Genomic DNA, 16,182 nt, shown 5'->3' on the forward strand with positions numbered 1-16,182 from the left:
ATAATCAGGGGAGAATTGTGTGCGGTCAATGTTGGCTCCAGAGATGCACGATTTTATACACGGTGGATAAAAGATATATGTACGGCGGTACAAAGGCATACAGCGATAGACAGGTATACGGTCGTGGTACACGAGCTCACCATGGTACAAAGTTACAACATGTATAATTCCATTACACGAATATACATGGTGTTAAACACGTACCATGTAGACACAGTGGCACTCAGAAATATATCTTAGTATGTATACACAGATGAATAGTTGTAAAAGTTATCAAATTAAATCTGATTATGATTGAATAAATAAATCGTCCAAAACAATGGGGCAGTAACCATGGATATCAAATGCGACGTTTGTTTTGCTGTTGTTATTGTGAGTGTTGCTATACTAGCCCTAACGAATACTGTGAAATCAAGGACATAAGTACATCAATAGTAATTACTGATGTCGGTACGTCCGGTCAATTACGTCCGATTTTCATTATAGTACCAGCTGAGCCGCGCACAGTTATTTAGATAAGCTTGACCTGAAAATGAATTTGTTCAGCTATACGTGACATTGTCTCTTTAGTCATGATTCGTCGTCTTTTTTTCGGGGGGGGGGGGGGGGCACTCCCTCAGAGAAATGTTCGAATCATTAATGAAAACAGGAAGATTCGCGATATCAGTCGTCTCGAGTGGCACCGGAAACTGGAAGACTCATGCCGTTACAGTTTGGCTATCAACCTTGTATTAGGCTTGTTTTGTATATAAGTGCGAACGTTCCGCCTGTTCATTAAATTATATCTACGTCTGTGTACGGCAGAGTTGCCAACCTTATTACAGCATTGCTGTTTTCCGAGTGCTGAATATGCGTATTCCTGGTGGAAAACAGTGTTTTTACCTTTCCCGCATTGATCAATGTCACCTGCAATATCCTATGGAAAAAAAAAAACCCGAACAGTACAATATACTTCCAAAAAAACAAATAATAAATTCTATACGCGATCTTTTTTTTTTCATTCTGCGGGTGCAACTTTGTGATTGTAGATGGGTTTGCGGATGTTCAGAATTGTGTATTGTAATTTTGATTTCCTCTTTGCCTGAGTCTATAAGTCGATAATGTCGCTTTAACATTAAGTTGGTAATACTTACGCCATGTAGATATATGCGAAACACCACTTTGGAATTTGTATTTGTGTATCATGAATTGGTTTAATCTCACGTTGTTCTTATCCAGAGAAGAAGGAATAATAAACTAACAGCACCGGTAGATTGTCTCTAACCTCAAGGGATGATAAAAGTGCCTATTTTAGTGCTTTTCCGTTATTCTAGTCATAACCGTTTTCTTACACCATGTATTTTCTTTTCCTCTGTCCTTTCATGTTCATTTTCTTCTCCTTTGATTATTTTACTCATTTTTTCATTCTACATCCCTTTCGACCCTTCACCCCACCAAAACACACAGAAGACACACACACACACACAAATAAATACATTTAGGAAAGCACCATTTTCTCTAGTTAAGATGCGAGTAGCAATTGCTTTGCATTCACCATACAGTGCAAAATCAAAAGAATAATATCTATACGTAACGGCTCCACGACATTTGATCCTGCGACAATATTGCTCCCATCAATATCTGCTCGCTGCGCCAAACACAAATTCTACCCACTTATACAAAACCCTAACCCTAATGCTAATTCTCACATGAAAGTAAACCTACAACCCTATCACAACCCTAACCCTAAGCCTAAGTCCTTGGAGACGGATAGACCGGAGCAACTATCGCAGGAGCATTAATGTCGTGTAGACAGTTCTCCACACAAATTTAGCTGTTTCGATGCGATATACTCACCTGCCAGCCAACAGCATGGCTATTTGCCTGTCAGTTCTGGTCTTGTTCTCTAGGGCGTACCGGCCCGTAGCGTCCAGCTCATAGATCTCACCATCACACTCCAACACTTTCTTGAACTCCTTTTTTGTTATGTTGAAAGGTTTGAAGTGAGTCTCGTACACCTTCTCGATCTCGTCTTCAAAGGTTATCGGATACACGAGATAAATGAGGTATGCCAGGTGGAGCATGTTGAGGAAAAGGCAAGCCATGTTCCAGCCGAGTGCGTCAGGCCAGCAGAGCACCGGTGCAGCCCAGAGGACGTGACAAAAGCCGCCAATGACCAACGTCGAACGCAGCCACAGCGCTTGGGCCAGGCCGACGTTGGGCGGGACCAGGAACCCGACGGCGATGACAAACGAGCCCAGCTGATAAATCGAATGCTGCGCCATCATCGCCTCGCTGCAGCCGCCAGCGCCAATGGGTTCCCCTCCTTGGTCCGACATATTGTTCTGCATGTTTTATCGCGCTGGTTGTTGGGGTATAAGGCCTCTTGCTCGAGCGGTTGAAAGAAATTCACAGACATTCACACCAACTCTTCGTGATGTCATAAAAGGAGAAGACATATACGCACACGACTGGAGTCTCAATAGACCATGGTGCTGGAAGACGTAGACTCTTTATATCATCCTGTGTGATTAAATAAGAATATGAAATACGAACTTAACAATCAAAGAACGATGCATTAAAGTCTCCCCCAAAATACATTTTGACATTCCCCTCTTAGTTCCAGTTACCTTTGCTGAGTAGGGCCTATATTAAAGGCAAACAGACAACTATACACGTACCTACACATTCGATTCAGATCTGGACGTGAAGTAATTTCAGAAATCCTAAACGTTTTGCGTGTGTTCGTAAAACAGATTCAATATATCTCACTACCACCTACACCATTAGGTCATGTAATGACGTCATCAACTCACACCTCCACCATTTGGGCTGAAAATGAAATCAGACAGAATTGACTGTATACTGCATTTGTGTACGGGTACTAGTGAGGTCCTTTAACAACGTGATATAACTATTCAGACATTTTACGCAGAAAAGCGTTGTCGATGCGTTGACTTTGACTTTTTATAAATTCATAATAAGAATGAAAAATACATAGATTGATGGGAGGGTTGCGAGGCGAAGTCATTTCTGCCTTATCTACTTTATAATTAATGGGGTTTCTGACGCACATAAGTGTTTTCAGCAAAAAATGAGTGGGGTAATGTGAATTGTTCTGCGGTCATTTCCTTTCGGTGCGATTGTAAATAGTATACCAAAACTAGTATCTTTCTTTTTAATATATTCACTTTTTACCCTCTGCAAGCATCCTTTCTCTATACTGGATAAAACTTCCCAAGTGCTGCCACAGTGGGATCATGTCGGTGTGGTAGAGAATGTTCCATGACACCAAAACCAAAGGTCCTGGGTTCGATTCCAATCAGGTGCAGACAGGGACTTCGTGATAGTGTGTACAAGGCTGTGGTTGTCTGCACCAATCGGCACTCAAAACACATTAAGGGTTTATCAAAGGCTTTTGAACTGATGATGCCTCTGTTGGTGCCACGCCTTTAGATTTCAAACTTGGCACTATGAAAATGTAGTAATATAACACTGCCTGGCAATGTCTGGGTTGAAATGATCGTAGTAATACACTCGAAAAGAAAGGAGGAACGTTCTAACAATTCATGATCACAAACACTTATTGTTGTTTGGCACGACAAACATATTTAGAATTTATATTTGCTTCTCTTTGCAACCTTACTTATGCGATTTAACGTATATGCCCCCCCCCCCCAAAAAAAAAAAAAATGGAATCGCAATAGTCTCGAAAGTGCACGGCAGACATTATACAGTAGAGTACGAATGCCGTTGCGTAAACATACTCACAGTTAACAACATAACAAGAAAGTCATTTTGCGCTCAGTTCGTAATGGACGCGGTTTCATCCACCGGAAAGAATGCCAATAAGGCAAGCTTCTGAGATCAAAGAGAAGCTTTGTTGCTGTTTTTTTCTGCATTTTTCTATATCTTCTGTCGCAGTGACGAATTCAGTATGATGGAAATCCAACTTCCACAGTGTTAAAAAATTGAGTACACACAGACATGCAATCACTTGCAAGGTACATTGAGTTACTGTTTTTCTTTACCAGACACCATGGTATTGCAGCATTCACCATAGTCGCATGCAACGGATCGCGGAGGCCGAAACATGCAAACACGTATCATCGTCAAAAACCAACGTTTACAATATACAATTCCGAAGTGCAAAAGAATAAAAGATAAGCATAAAAATGAGATGATATAAACGTATCTAAAGTGAAGAAAATTTGCACGTAGGCCTATATTTACATACCATTTAACTGTAAAACAACACTCCTCTAAGAAAAAATGATCATTGTCAGAAAGACGTGTTATCGGTAACAAGATATTTACGTGTTATCCATTATGTGATGACAGCGACGCATTTACTCTCTACACACCGACCTATGTTGCTCAGTGAAATGATCATTTCGAAACCGTTTCGGGAGGGAAAAGGCTTAGCCATGAATTGTGTTGTATTGCATTGTTTTTCACAAGAGTTTTTGAGATACAAAGGAAAATACATAGGCCTACATGAAAACGCACACACCTACACACTAGCATAAACACGTAAGCCCTCACAACCTGCGGAATCCTTATGTGGGTCGCAACACAATATTCTGTGCAACTGTGGTGTAGATCTTGGCAGAAAGGAAGAGTTCGGGCCTTGTTTTTTTTTTTCCGAAGTGTCTGGCATCGTATTTCTGAAAATGTTTCCTCTTATCACATGCAGCTTCTATACCTTGCCCCTGGGAAAGATGACAAAACCTCAATTATCTTGTGAGAAATGGATGACCGAGAGAGAGAAGAGAGAGAACGGGGATGGGGAGGGCGAGCGAAGAAGAAAGGGAGAGGGAGAGAGGGAGGGGGAGGAGGAAGAGGAGGAGGAGGAGGAGGAGAGAATTGGAGGGAGGTATAAAAGGAGTTCCCTGCAAGCCGCGATTCCCATTAATAAAGTTAGGCGTACCAGTCTACCGCGGTAAACCCCTCCAGTCTTAAAACCCCATCACTTGCTGACCGGCGCGTAATGCTTTGCTGTCAAAGCCGAGAGAAGCGACCCGAATAATAGCTTTCCATTGAGGCTCGCTCTCCCCTCTAATGGCGTATTCCCCACCACGAGAGCACAATAACACACGCTGTTTCCCGCGGCCACTGCACGCATCAGCGATATGAACGCTATGGTATTGAATTACCTTGTTTTGTTGAGCTTTCTTTCTTTACTCTTTTATACGAAGGGGAAGGGGTTAAAGATAATGAGTAGTAGCAGTCATAGAAGTAAGTCTTCGCCATCAAAGAGACGTAGATAGTGGATGATAATGAACAACCGATATGTTCATCTAGCCTTCAGTGACCCTTGAGCCAACTGACAATATTCTTACTGACGGCCCTTCCGTGATGCAGACTTGATGCTGATCCAAAGTGTCAATTACGTTCACGTTGCTCCTGACGAAGTATCTTCTACGCTTCTTTAACCCAATATCTATGACAACCTAGCATCCCATGACCATAAATTGGAAAATCAGATGGGGAATATGATCATTTGTGAGGCAAGACGTTAAATCAATCCACAAATTTCGCGAATCAGCGGTGGGAAGATCCTTGACTTCATCCATTAAAGGATCTATATCTATCTAAGGAACTTAACCTATTAAAGGATCTCTAGACCGAGTATAACTTCCATATTTCCTTGCAATGTTTTATATTAGTCATGCATGTAGTAACATGGAAACATGTAAGTTATGCTCAGTCGAAGGGAAGGTGCATTCCATTGTCTTTTACTAATCATATTAGTACTTTAACCATGATTGACGGATGATGTCACAAGCAAAATCTTGGTTTGGCGTATCCAAGTAATTTGAAGAACATGTTGATAGTAAAAAAGTTATCATAAAATAATGTGGAACGCACGTTTTTAGGTATTAGTTAAGCCGCATAACTGATGTTGAGGGTATCATAAATTAACACAAGTCAACAATCATTTGCATATCATAGATCCTTTAAAGGGAATCTCTCCCCTAAAATTTAAATTTGAGAGGCGTGAGAGCATGTCTTAAGAGCTCTATAGAGAAAATTCTATCCCATCACAAAAATGTGCCAAACTGGGAAATATTAATCTTTAATAAATTAGCACGCACTGATGCGCGGTGCGCGCTGCAATGCTGAAAATAGTAACCGCGCGTAGACCATCGGTGTGTGCACGTTTCCTTCGTTCGCCTCTGTCTGCACACATCTATATCGAATACTGTCTTTCGGTATCGCCTCATCGAGCCATATGCATCCGCATGAGTAGAGGCTACCGCGGCTGCATGGTCAGCGGCCCGGCGCGGCGCGGTAGCACCAACCTAGCTGATGCGTACGTGGGCTTTTGCGTGTATTTGCGTGTTTTGAGAGTATCGTAGTATACTGATCGTGCTGACAATTTTATCGAACTATACGCAATCGAATGAAGTCGATAAGGCCAGAATACTACTCTTAGATCAATGCGCATGTAATTTTTGGCATTTTAGAGATAATTGCTCTATGTCCCTTTATATATTGCTATATCTCTGTATGTGAGTAACGTTGCACTCTTATATTTCATAGTGATATTAGCAGTACAATAACCTGTAATGTCAGAAAACTAAATTTCTGTGTTCAGATACACTTTAAGTGTTGGGAATGTTTCATGTGTTGTTAGAATTATCAACTTGTTACTATATTAGCACCGCAGAATTTTACTGCCTAAATTATAATTAGCCTTAGAAAGATAACGGAAATAGTACCTTACTTCACAGAATCTGAGCGAAATCAGAATAAAATCTTTTATGATTTGCAAATTTCGAAAATAAGTGGAAATCATATTCTATACTTATATTGTAAATTGAAGACAAAAAAAAATGAAGATAAAGCAGTTATGGTGATTTTGACCATTCTGCAACTTTGAAACAAACTAGAAATGTCGCTACGGCGACTGGTATGCCTCCGCCATAATGCATGGTTCTCCTAATAGGTCTATAGTACAATGTCTTGACAATGTGTGATGACAGTTTCACACAATTGGCAAAATATCAAAATGACAGGTTTGCCACAGATGTGCTGAATGTTCACTTTCCTAGAACTAGGTTAAATTGGATGAATGATTAAAACGTCAGAGTGCAGGTATTTGGGGAACTGATGATTTTTACTTGACTTTTGACCCTTTTTTAAGATTATGCATTGAGTAATTTTCAAGGTATTGAGAAAAAGTATAATTTCAGTATCAGATGGTAAAATAGTATTATCTAAACCTGGCTTTTGACCTTTGACCTCACAGTTCCAAAGAGAATTACTGTTAGGTGGAACATGCATAGATATGTAAGTTTCATGATGATACCTTGAGTTACTTCCGAGATATGGAGGAAAAAGTGCAATTTAGCACTTTCACTTGACCTTTGACCTTTTGGCAAGAAACTTCCCACAGAATATATATTGGGTAATACATGCATACATCAAGTTAAATATAAGGAAAGTAGTGATATTTTGAGGAGTTGACCTTGACCTTTGCCCCCTGACCTTTGACCCATGACCCCCAACTTCCCTAGATAATCACTGCCAATCGGTACATGCATATATACTAAGTTCCATGAAGATACCTTGAACCATTTGCGAGATATGGAGAAAAACATGAAATTTCAACCTTTTTTTCACTAAATAACCTGTGACCTTTGACCTTTGACCCCGTGACCCTAAAATCCAAGCAAAGTATTATCCCCCCGGATATACCCCCATACCAAGTTTGATGTAAAACCACCACACGGTTCTTGAGATCCGGACGGACGGACGACCCGAAAACATAATGCCTCCGGCCACTTCGTTGGCGGAGGCATAAAAAATAAGTATTACATGATCAAGGGCTCGAAGGAGAAAATCTCCTCTTTTACTCATAAAGTTCCAATTTTAAGATTGAAATGTTAGCATCATCGTGTAATATGGCATAATTGCAACATTAAAAGGAGGATACAGTTTTGGTTGAGATTGGGTTTGAGGTTTGCAATGTCTTTTTTATGATGATTTTTTGAGACAACGAGAAACCTCTAATGAAATATGAAAGAGCATATATTTCTAAGAGGGATTAAAAGTTTATCTAATGAAAATTGCTTTTGATATGTCCAAGACATCCAAAACGAAGTGATCCTATACGAAAGGTTGGACCCACCTATTAGAAATTGTGTTCGCTTTGTTTTACTTTGTTTTTGGATATCTTGGCCATTTCAAAACCGATTTTCATCAAATAAACTTTGAATTCCACTTTTATAGAATTTTATGCTTTTTTATCATTTCATAAAGTGGCTTGTAAGTATCTCGCGAACAGCTGAATTGACACCTCAACCGATACTATACCATCCCTTTGATGCTGACTGTGTTAGTTTCTGTTTATACAACACCAGATGTTTTTTAGTAGCACGTAACAAGACATCTGTCGTAACACGGAAAGAAGTTAGACACACAAGTGAGGCTTTCAAGGTGGGCGACACTGGATATTACTTATGACTGAATCAGAACTGTAAACCTGGACTTCAAAACAACTCAATAAGGAAAGTGAAAACTCAGGTTTCTAAAAACGTTTATCATTCTTATCATTTTATTAATTTAGGCAAACTCGCGAACGGTTGAAGTCAAATACGCAAACATATTTTCCTGTCTCAAAGAAATTTTGAACCTCAAACTGTTTGAGAATTAATTCTGAGATTGAGCATAACTATGATGTTTCCATGTTCCTAAAATGATTAACTAAAACATCGGGGTGAAACATTTAAGTAATATTCGTCAAGGGGAAGGTGCATTACAATGCCTTTTAATCCTTCACGGGACACATTATCACCTGCACATATGTTGGTGTGTGGAATATGTGCACATTTTTCTCTATGGCACAGAAAGAGTTAATCATGTAACTAGGACTATATACACTTTAGCAATGATTGACAGATGAGTTCACGAGCATAATCTTGCCCCGGAAGGTTTTTTTTTTTTTTTTTGTGAACGAAAAACAGAAACAGCAACGATCCGTATGGAACAGACACACGGTTACACAGTGTGGTTTATGTGGAAATATCCCAAATTCACGTTGTAACCACAAGTATGTGAAATTTGGACAGTTCCACATAAACCACACTGGGTGACCGTGTTTGTTCACACAGTGTGGTTTATGCGGAAATGTCCAAATTTCACACAGTAACTATGTGAAATTGGGACATTTCCACATAAACCACACTGTGTGACCGTGGTGTTTGTCTCAATAGGGAACAGTTGAATGAAAAGAAATAACCACACATTGCAATTATCAGGCATCATACTCGTGGAGGTACTAGAAGTGGCATTCTCGACTGAATTGCACAACGTTCTAAAAAATTAGATGTGAGAGTTGCTTTACAAAGCGAGTTTTTTTTTAAGATATTTGTGCAAACACGACAGTCTGTCTGATTGACATCCCTTACATAGCGATTGCCCGAGGTCGCCGTTTTCACTGAGACAGAATTTCACTTTGTCTCAAAGAGATGTATTGGTTAAGGTGAGGACTCAGCTTTTGACTTTATGTGGGATACTTAGAAACCATATAATGAAATGTTAAAAGCATACAATTCTAAGAATAATCTGAAGTTTGTTTTATCAAAATCGGTTATAAAATCGCTAAGATATCCAAAAACAAAGAAAAACAATTAAAGCGATCCTAATTTTAATTAGGAATGCTTTGTTTTGAATATTTTAGCCAATTCAAACCCAATTTTCATCAAGTAAACTTTGCATTCCTCTTAGAATGATATAGCATTTCATATGTAATAAGTGGTTCTCATCATTTAAAATATAATCATCTTCAAAAAAAAGTTGGAAACCTGAAGCCCCATCTCAACCAAAACTGTATCATCCCTTTAATTCTCTGTCAGCGAATAAGGCAAAGCAGTTTTCTAAGTGCATGGCAATTTGATAGCGCGCATACTCCGAGATAAAACACAAGGAACTTAAAGAAAAAAACCGCCGCGGACGAAGTACTTTCCTATTATACTTTCCTTTTCATATCGACCTTCCCTGCCCCACACTATTGTTCTTTGTCGTGATACTTCCAACAACGACTCACTTTCAAATCAAATTTTCTGAGAGAGTTCGCGCCGGCGAGCTGTGCGGGCGTCAAAATAATGAGTCACGTTGGAAAAGCTCCCTGACGTCTAGTAGTCGTCGAGTATTTAACGTGACACGAGCGGACAAGGGTAAATGTGTGGCAACCTTCAAATTACTGTCTCCGAAAGTCGTGAGAAATGAATAAATGGAATTTTCTGTGAGCTTTCCCCCAACACCTCTATCAGCTCTTTGTGTTCGTGGTGTTCCTTGATGGCTTAGGAAATTCATGGATTGAAAGCCGGCAAAATTGAGTAAAGAAGAGTACAAGCCAGAACAAAAAAACAAAACAAAACAAAAAAATACCAAATAAACAAGCAAAATGAAACCCGGAAGATTTCGCCATTGTCTTATGGACTAGAAATTGCCCACTGGCCATCATAAACGAGTAGAAAAAAATGTGTAGAAATAAGAATAAAAAGAAAAAAAAAGACATGAATTTGTATGCTGTTCCTGTTTGTGCATGGTCCTTCGTGATTTTCGTGAAGATGTGTGGGCTGAAGGCAGGCAAAATGGGTAATGACAAACGAAAAAAATAAGGACAGGAGATTTCAATTTTCCACGCACGTGTTAGATGTAGGCCTAAATCGTTATAATTATGCTAATTAGAAGAGAAGACGATGGCATGGCCTTACTAGTCTCACTCTGTGCGCATAAATCTTTACTGGAATTCGTACAGGAGAAAAAAACCCTCTTATCTTCTTCGCATACATATTTAAGAGTAAAAACAGAATCATATTTTCTTGTTAGTTATGAAAGCTATAGTTATTCCTCCTTTCACTTCGGACAGGAAATCAGAAAGCTATATGACTGTCAATTTGTATTGTTTTCATTAAAGAGCAATCCGTAGCTTTTGTTATATAGAAATGAGAAGTATCGATATATCTCACCTAACAAAAGTATGATATTCATACTTCAACTTCAAACAACGACAAACGAGCAAACAAAGAAAAACGTCATTGTTTGTAGATTATACTATTGTTGCACTACATGTGGGTTAGTCTTTTCGATCTAGAGAAATTGTATGTATAGATAAAGGGAAGACTTGTATGATGATTACATTATTTCTTCGACTGATCGCACAATGATGTAAATTTGACCAATAGATCTGTTTCGCTAAAAGTATCAATAAAAAGAACAAACAAACAAACAGTCTTACATGGTTGAACATTCTTAAATGACATGGTTTAGGTTTGATTCTCAAATGAAAAACTTTGCCAAAGATTGTATGAATTCACTCCATTTATACATTTAAATTGCTTTGAACAGGGATGGGGAGAGAGAGAGAGAGAGAGAGAGAGAGAGAGAGAGAGAAGGTGGAGGAAGAGACACTTCGCACGTGGGGGGTTGAGGGACCCTGGAGAAAACAATTGAACAGCAATGCTACGGAAGGCTGCTGAAATGTATTCAATAGGAACGGAGAGAAAACAGTCTGCATGCTTCTGTTGTTGACTATTATACCTACCTCCGCAATGACCTTTACTTTTAGCATAAAACACACCGAATTCCAGTTTGACTTTACAAAACACAGTAAAATCATATGACAGATTTATCACATATGCAATATCACAATTTTCAGCAAAAACGGATATCTATTGAGAAAGTTACGGAATTCCGAACTTTTGCGTGTTTTCACGGAACATTAATACGCATAATATGAAGGCCACCTCCCAACTCTTTCATCGACTTAAACACAAACTTATGGCTGAAGTCATGCAGACGATTTGGAAAATGCAACCCTGTTTCTCATTTGAAGTGATATTTGCAAGAATGTTACAAATCTAGGACATTAAGGGACACATCTGATTCTTATTTAAAGTCAGACTATGTATAGGAAAACGTGTAAAGCTTGATTTTTATTATTATTATTATTTTTTTTTTTTTTTGGGGGGGGGGGGGGGGGTCCGTTTTGCATAAACCTTTGACGTTGTTCCCCGTGTTTGGTTTTACTCTAGAATCTATTCAATTGTGACCCTGCACCTCAAAACAAACAAAAAGTCGCCAGACATGAATTTTTAGTTCAGACCATTTTCTGAAAGAACAGACTTTAAGCTTTAAAATAATGTATTACTCAAATCAAATGGACTCTCCTAATCTATCTAAATATCGGAAAGAAAGCACAAACTCAGGAAAAGTGTGAACTGAGAAAAGAGGCTCTGAAGTACAGTGTCTATTCAAGCGCTTAATCTTTACCAAACCGTGCTGGCTGTGCGATGAATGGGACAAAAAAACAGGATGTAAACCACCAGAGTAACAACAATGAAGGGATTATAAGATTAAACTGAAATTAAGCATGCCTCATTAACACATTCTGTCCATAATTAATGCCAACTTTTAAAGCAGTAGCACTATCCTTTCAAAAGTTATTAGAGTTGAAATTGAAGAGTGTGGACAAGGTTTTTCAGAAATGAAAAAGGGATTCTAAAGACATACCTAATCACACTATTCTGTAGAAACAAGTACGAGATAAACTGCTAAAAAACACACTTTTCTGCCCGTTTTATGATACCAAATTTTAGCATAATGTAAAAGAAGACCCGCTCTTTCAAAAAATATGAAAAAGTCAGGTTCGGCTAGGTTGACCCATTTCACTTATTTTCAGTCCTCACGCAAAATCAGTGTGTGCGACTTTATGTTCGTTTTGAGGTGCACGGTCACAATTAATCTTGAACATCGTGTGAGGTATTGCACTAAAAGCCAAAACACAGTTTTTTGGTTCAAAATTCATCATTTACCAGTTGGAATTTGCTCGCAATGTACATCGGAAGGGTCTACCAAGAAAAGAAAAATTCTGACTGACGCGATTTTACAGGATAATGAGTTGTTTTGGAGCATTATGAGATCAAGGGTGTAAAAGAATTTCAATCGTAGGCATCTATTTTATTTATTTCTTATCTTTTTTTCATGAAGCGTTCCCCACAACCATTCGTTGTAGTGGGTAGTTGGAGAACGTTTCGTGATGATCGATCTTTCCAAAGTATTAATCGTAAATTTTTTTCCTAACAAGTTGCATGCGATTCACTTTCAGAAGACCAGAGGATACTGCAGTGGCCTGCGACTTGTCGATTTTCGATAATCAATTATAAGAATTACATAGTAACCCCGATCGGGTAATGTTCTGAGACTGTAGTACTTCCGGCGAGTCTTTTTGGCGAATATTTTACATTGTCGTCGTTTTTCAACTGAAATGTTTATCATCACAACCTTATTTCACACGTTTCTTATGAATGCATAATCAATATGTCTATTGTAGAAAAGAAATCGACAGTTTCTCCAGGCGTAGCTATGTTTTATCTTTAAGATTTGTCCCCCTATCGCTCTATTCCACCTCTTGCTCCTCCTTCTCTCTCTCGTCTTCTTTCTTTCTCTTTCTTTCTTTCTCTTCCTTTTCATTCAAAATAAACATATTATAATGTATGATTGATCAATGGAAATCGTTCTAAACTTTGTATGATTAATGAATGGAAATCGGAAATCAAAAGGCAATTAGAATTATCATCGGGTGTAGGAAGCCTTACAGCAGTCAATTCGATTCGTCGCTTCAATTCAATTATATTCTTATTTTAAACAGAATGCGAAATATAACCCGTGGCGCAAACCGTAACCATAACTAATTTGATTACTTAACGTTACTATATACTTGCTACCATACTGCTTCTTAAAAGGGCAATGAAACCAAAATACATGTATGTGGATTGAGTAAATGCTGAAGTATTAGTTGAACACAATCATCAGTGAAGTTTGGAGAGAAGAAAATATGAAGAGAATTCCACAAAATTATCGTTTTTACTGACAAGTACAAATTCCTTCCACGTGTTATACTGACATATTTATGTTGAAGGTATGAATGTTATTTCATTTAATTTCATATTATTTAATTCTTTAATTCATTCCCGACGATTATTCCCCAGCATTCCTAAAAAAAGGGACTCAAAGTGCTTTATCATTATCCTTTGAAAATATGTAAATTTCTCTTTACATTTTCTTTTACTCCGTAACGATAGATCGTTGTCCAATTGTGACATCACGAGTTGCTGTAGTCTTCTTATATCCAGCGGTGGTAGTATGCCGAAATTGAAAAATATATAACTTTAAAACGGATTGTCCGATTTTTATCAAACTTCATTGATTTATTGTACATAATATATGTTTTTTAACTCACTGAATTTACATACATAATAATCAGGGTTTCATTCTCCTTTGAGAAATTTAAAGGTGGAGCGGAAAGTGAGTGACGCGCAGAGTAATGGCAACAAGTTCAGGTGACATGTATGCCAACTGCAGGCCCTACTAAATAGCTGCAATGACATGCGTTGCGCATTCAAACATCTACGAATTAATGCAAACGTCCATCTAGACATGGAATATAAATATATATGAGATTAAAACCTAAAATGGCATTAAAACGCTTTATCCTGGCGAGGAAATTAAGCGCATGTTTTAGAAACAAGACACCAAACACATAAATAATATACATAAATATATATATATATGATATATATATATATATATATATATATATATACATATATATACATATATATATATATATATATATATATATATTACCAATATACATAAATATATATATATATATACATATATATACATATATATATGTATATACATATACATATATGTGTATATGTGATACATACATCTTTGTGAATACAGGTGATGCCCGACAATTGAGTACGTACGGTTCTTATATTAATGAAGGTAGATTCTGTTGTTAAATTATACTCTGAAAACCAGAGGTTGCATATTATGGACCCCTACAATAAAATCCATGCAAAAACATTCTCACAAAATTCATATGAAAATTTAAAGTATGAGAAAGTACAAATTACGGGAAAAGACATAAAAATGTAATAAATACACAACACGACAAGAGGAACACAAGACACAATTGGGACATAATCAATACTTAAACAGAGTTAATACAGCACACGAAATAGCAAAATCAGGTTAACAACGCCGCCTGGACAAGATAAATCATGAGATTCTCAAAGAGATTTAAACTGAAGATAAAAAAAAAAACAAATTCAACTCATGCCTCAATAATAATGACTGGACGATTGCACTACTCCAACTCTCCATACACTGCACGCTCTTTGGTAAGGACCAGAAAAAAAAAATAAAACGTACGTACGATCTCCATGGTTACATACATATAAAATGTCTGATCTCGGCAGCATTCACAAAAGGCAATCTACACCTGCCGTTTCCTGAATGTGTGCGGTTTCTGATGGTATTGTGGCGCAACCGGTGACCATAACTCGATTAAGCACTTACTACTTGCTACCACACTGCCTACTAAAGGAACACAGGGGTGGAGCGCTTGGTAAGTATGGTACCTGTACGTTACTAACATCACGCTGTGCCTTTATGAATCTACAACTAACAAGGTAAAGCAAAACTACGTGTAGTTAGCGCGATGGAATCAAAACGCTATGATTGCTGTATTAATTCTGAAATCGGAAAAGACGTCATAAAGACTATAATTACCAGCGAGAGCAAAGAAGACACAAGAAAACTGGAAATCTCACGTACCCTTTGCCAATCCAGGCATGTTCGACATACGGCCTTTCAGTTGATGCGTTGGTCAAGTCCGTTGCAGACGATACAAAACACCACAGTACAATTTTCTTCGTTGGGATTTAGTGGCACGCAAAGAATGTCTAGTATGCAAGGAGTATGCAATGCGCCAGCGACTGCCCACTCCGAATGTACGGGCGTAGCCGGTGATGACGCCATAGGTTGGCTTTCCGACTGCCTTGTCCGTAGGAATACATGATCCACACCTCACGAACTGTAAACACAACCCAGTGTTTTTAACTCCGTTTTCTCTTTCTTTCTGGACCTGGAAATGATTAAGACCTTGTCAGGGGCTTCGTTGTGTTTTGCTTACATTTGAGCATGCCGTCATATTTGGCTGCTTGACTTCTCTACTGTATAAAATATTACTGGCAAAGAAACCACCCCCCCCCCTCCCCGTCCCCAGAAAATAATACGCGAATATGTTTTCCTTCAACAATGGATACTACATTATACAAATGAACTCTGAATGCCTTTAGATTTTTTTCTTCATTTAGATGCATTGGTATAACA

The 16,182-nt window shown here is 38.2% G+C and overlaps 1 protein-coding gene across 1 annotated transcript in view; it reads right to left on the minus strand.

The window, feature by feature from the left end:
• The window catches only part of LOC139740300 (popeye domain-containing protein 3-like), a 38,627-nt gene extending 22,970 nt beyond the window's left edge, over positions 1 to 15,657 (minus strand). The window contains exons 1-2 of the mRNA XM_071650882.1: positions 15,580 to 15,657; positions 1,837 to 2,502 (exon numbers count right to left, since the gene is read on the minus strand). Of these exons, the coding sequence (XP_071506983.1) occupies positions 1,837 to 2,330 (494 nt within the window). The 5' untranslated portion in view covers positions 2,331 to 2,502; positions 15,580 to 15,657. The remainder of the gene's footprint in view (positions 1 to 1,836; positions 2,503 to 15,579) is intronic.
• Positions 15,658 to 16,182: the final 525 nt, after the last annotated feature.

Source organism: Diadema antillarum, unplaced genomic scaffold, assembly GCF_040938485.1.
Source record: "Diadema antillarum isolate AM-2024a unplaced genomic scaffold, OU_Dant_1.0 seq00000846_RagTag, whole genome shotgun sequence".
In the NCBI taxonomy this organism is placed as follows: Eukaryota; Metazoa; Echinodermata; class Echinoidea; order Diadematoida; family Diadematidae; genus Diadema; species Diadema antillarum.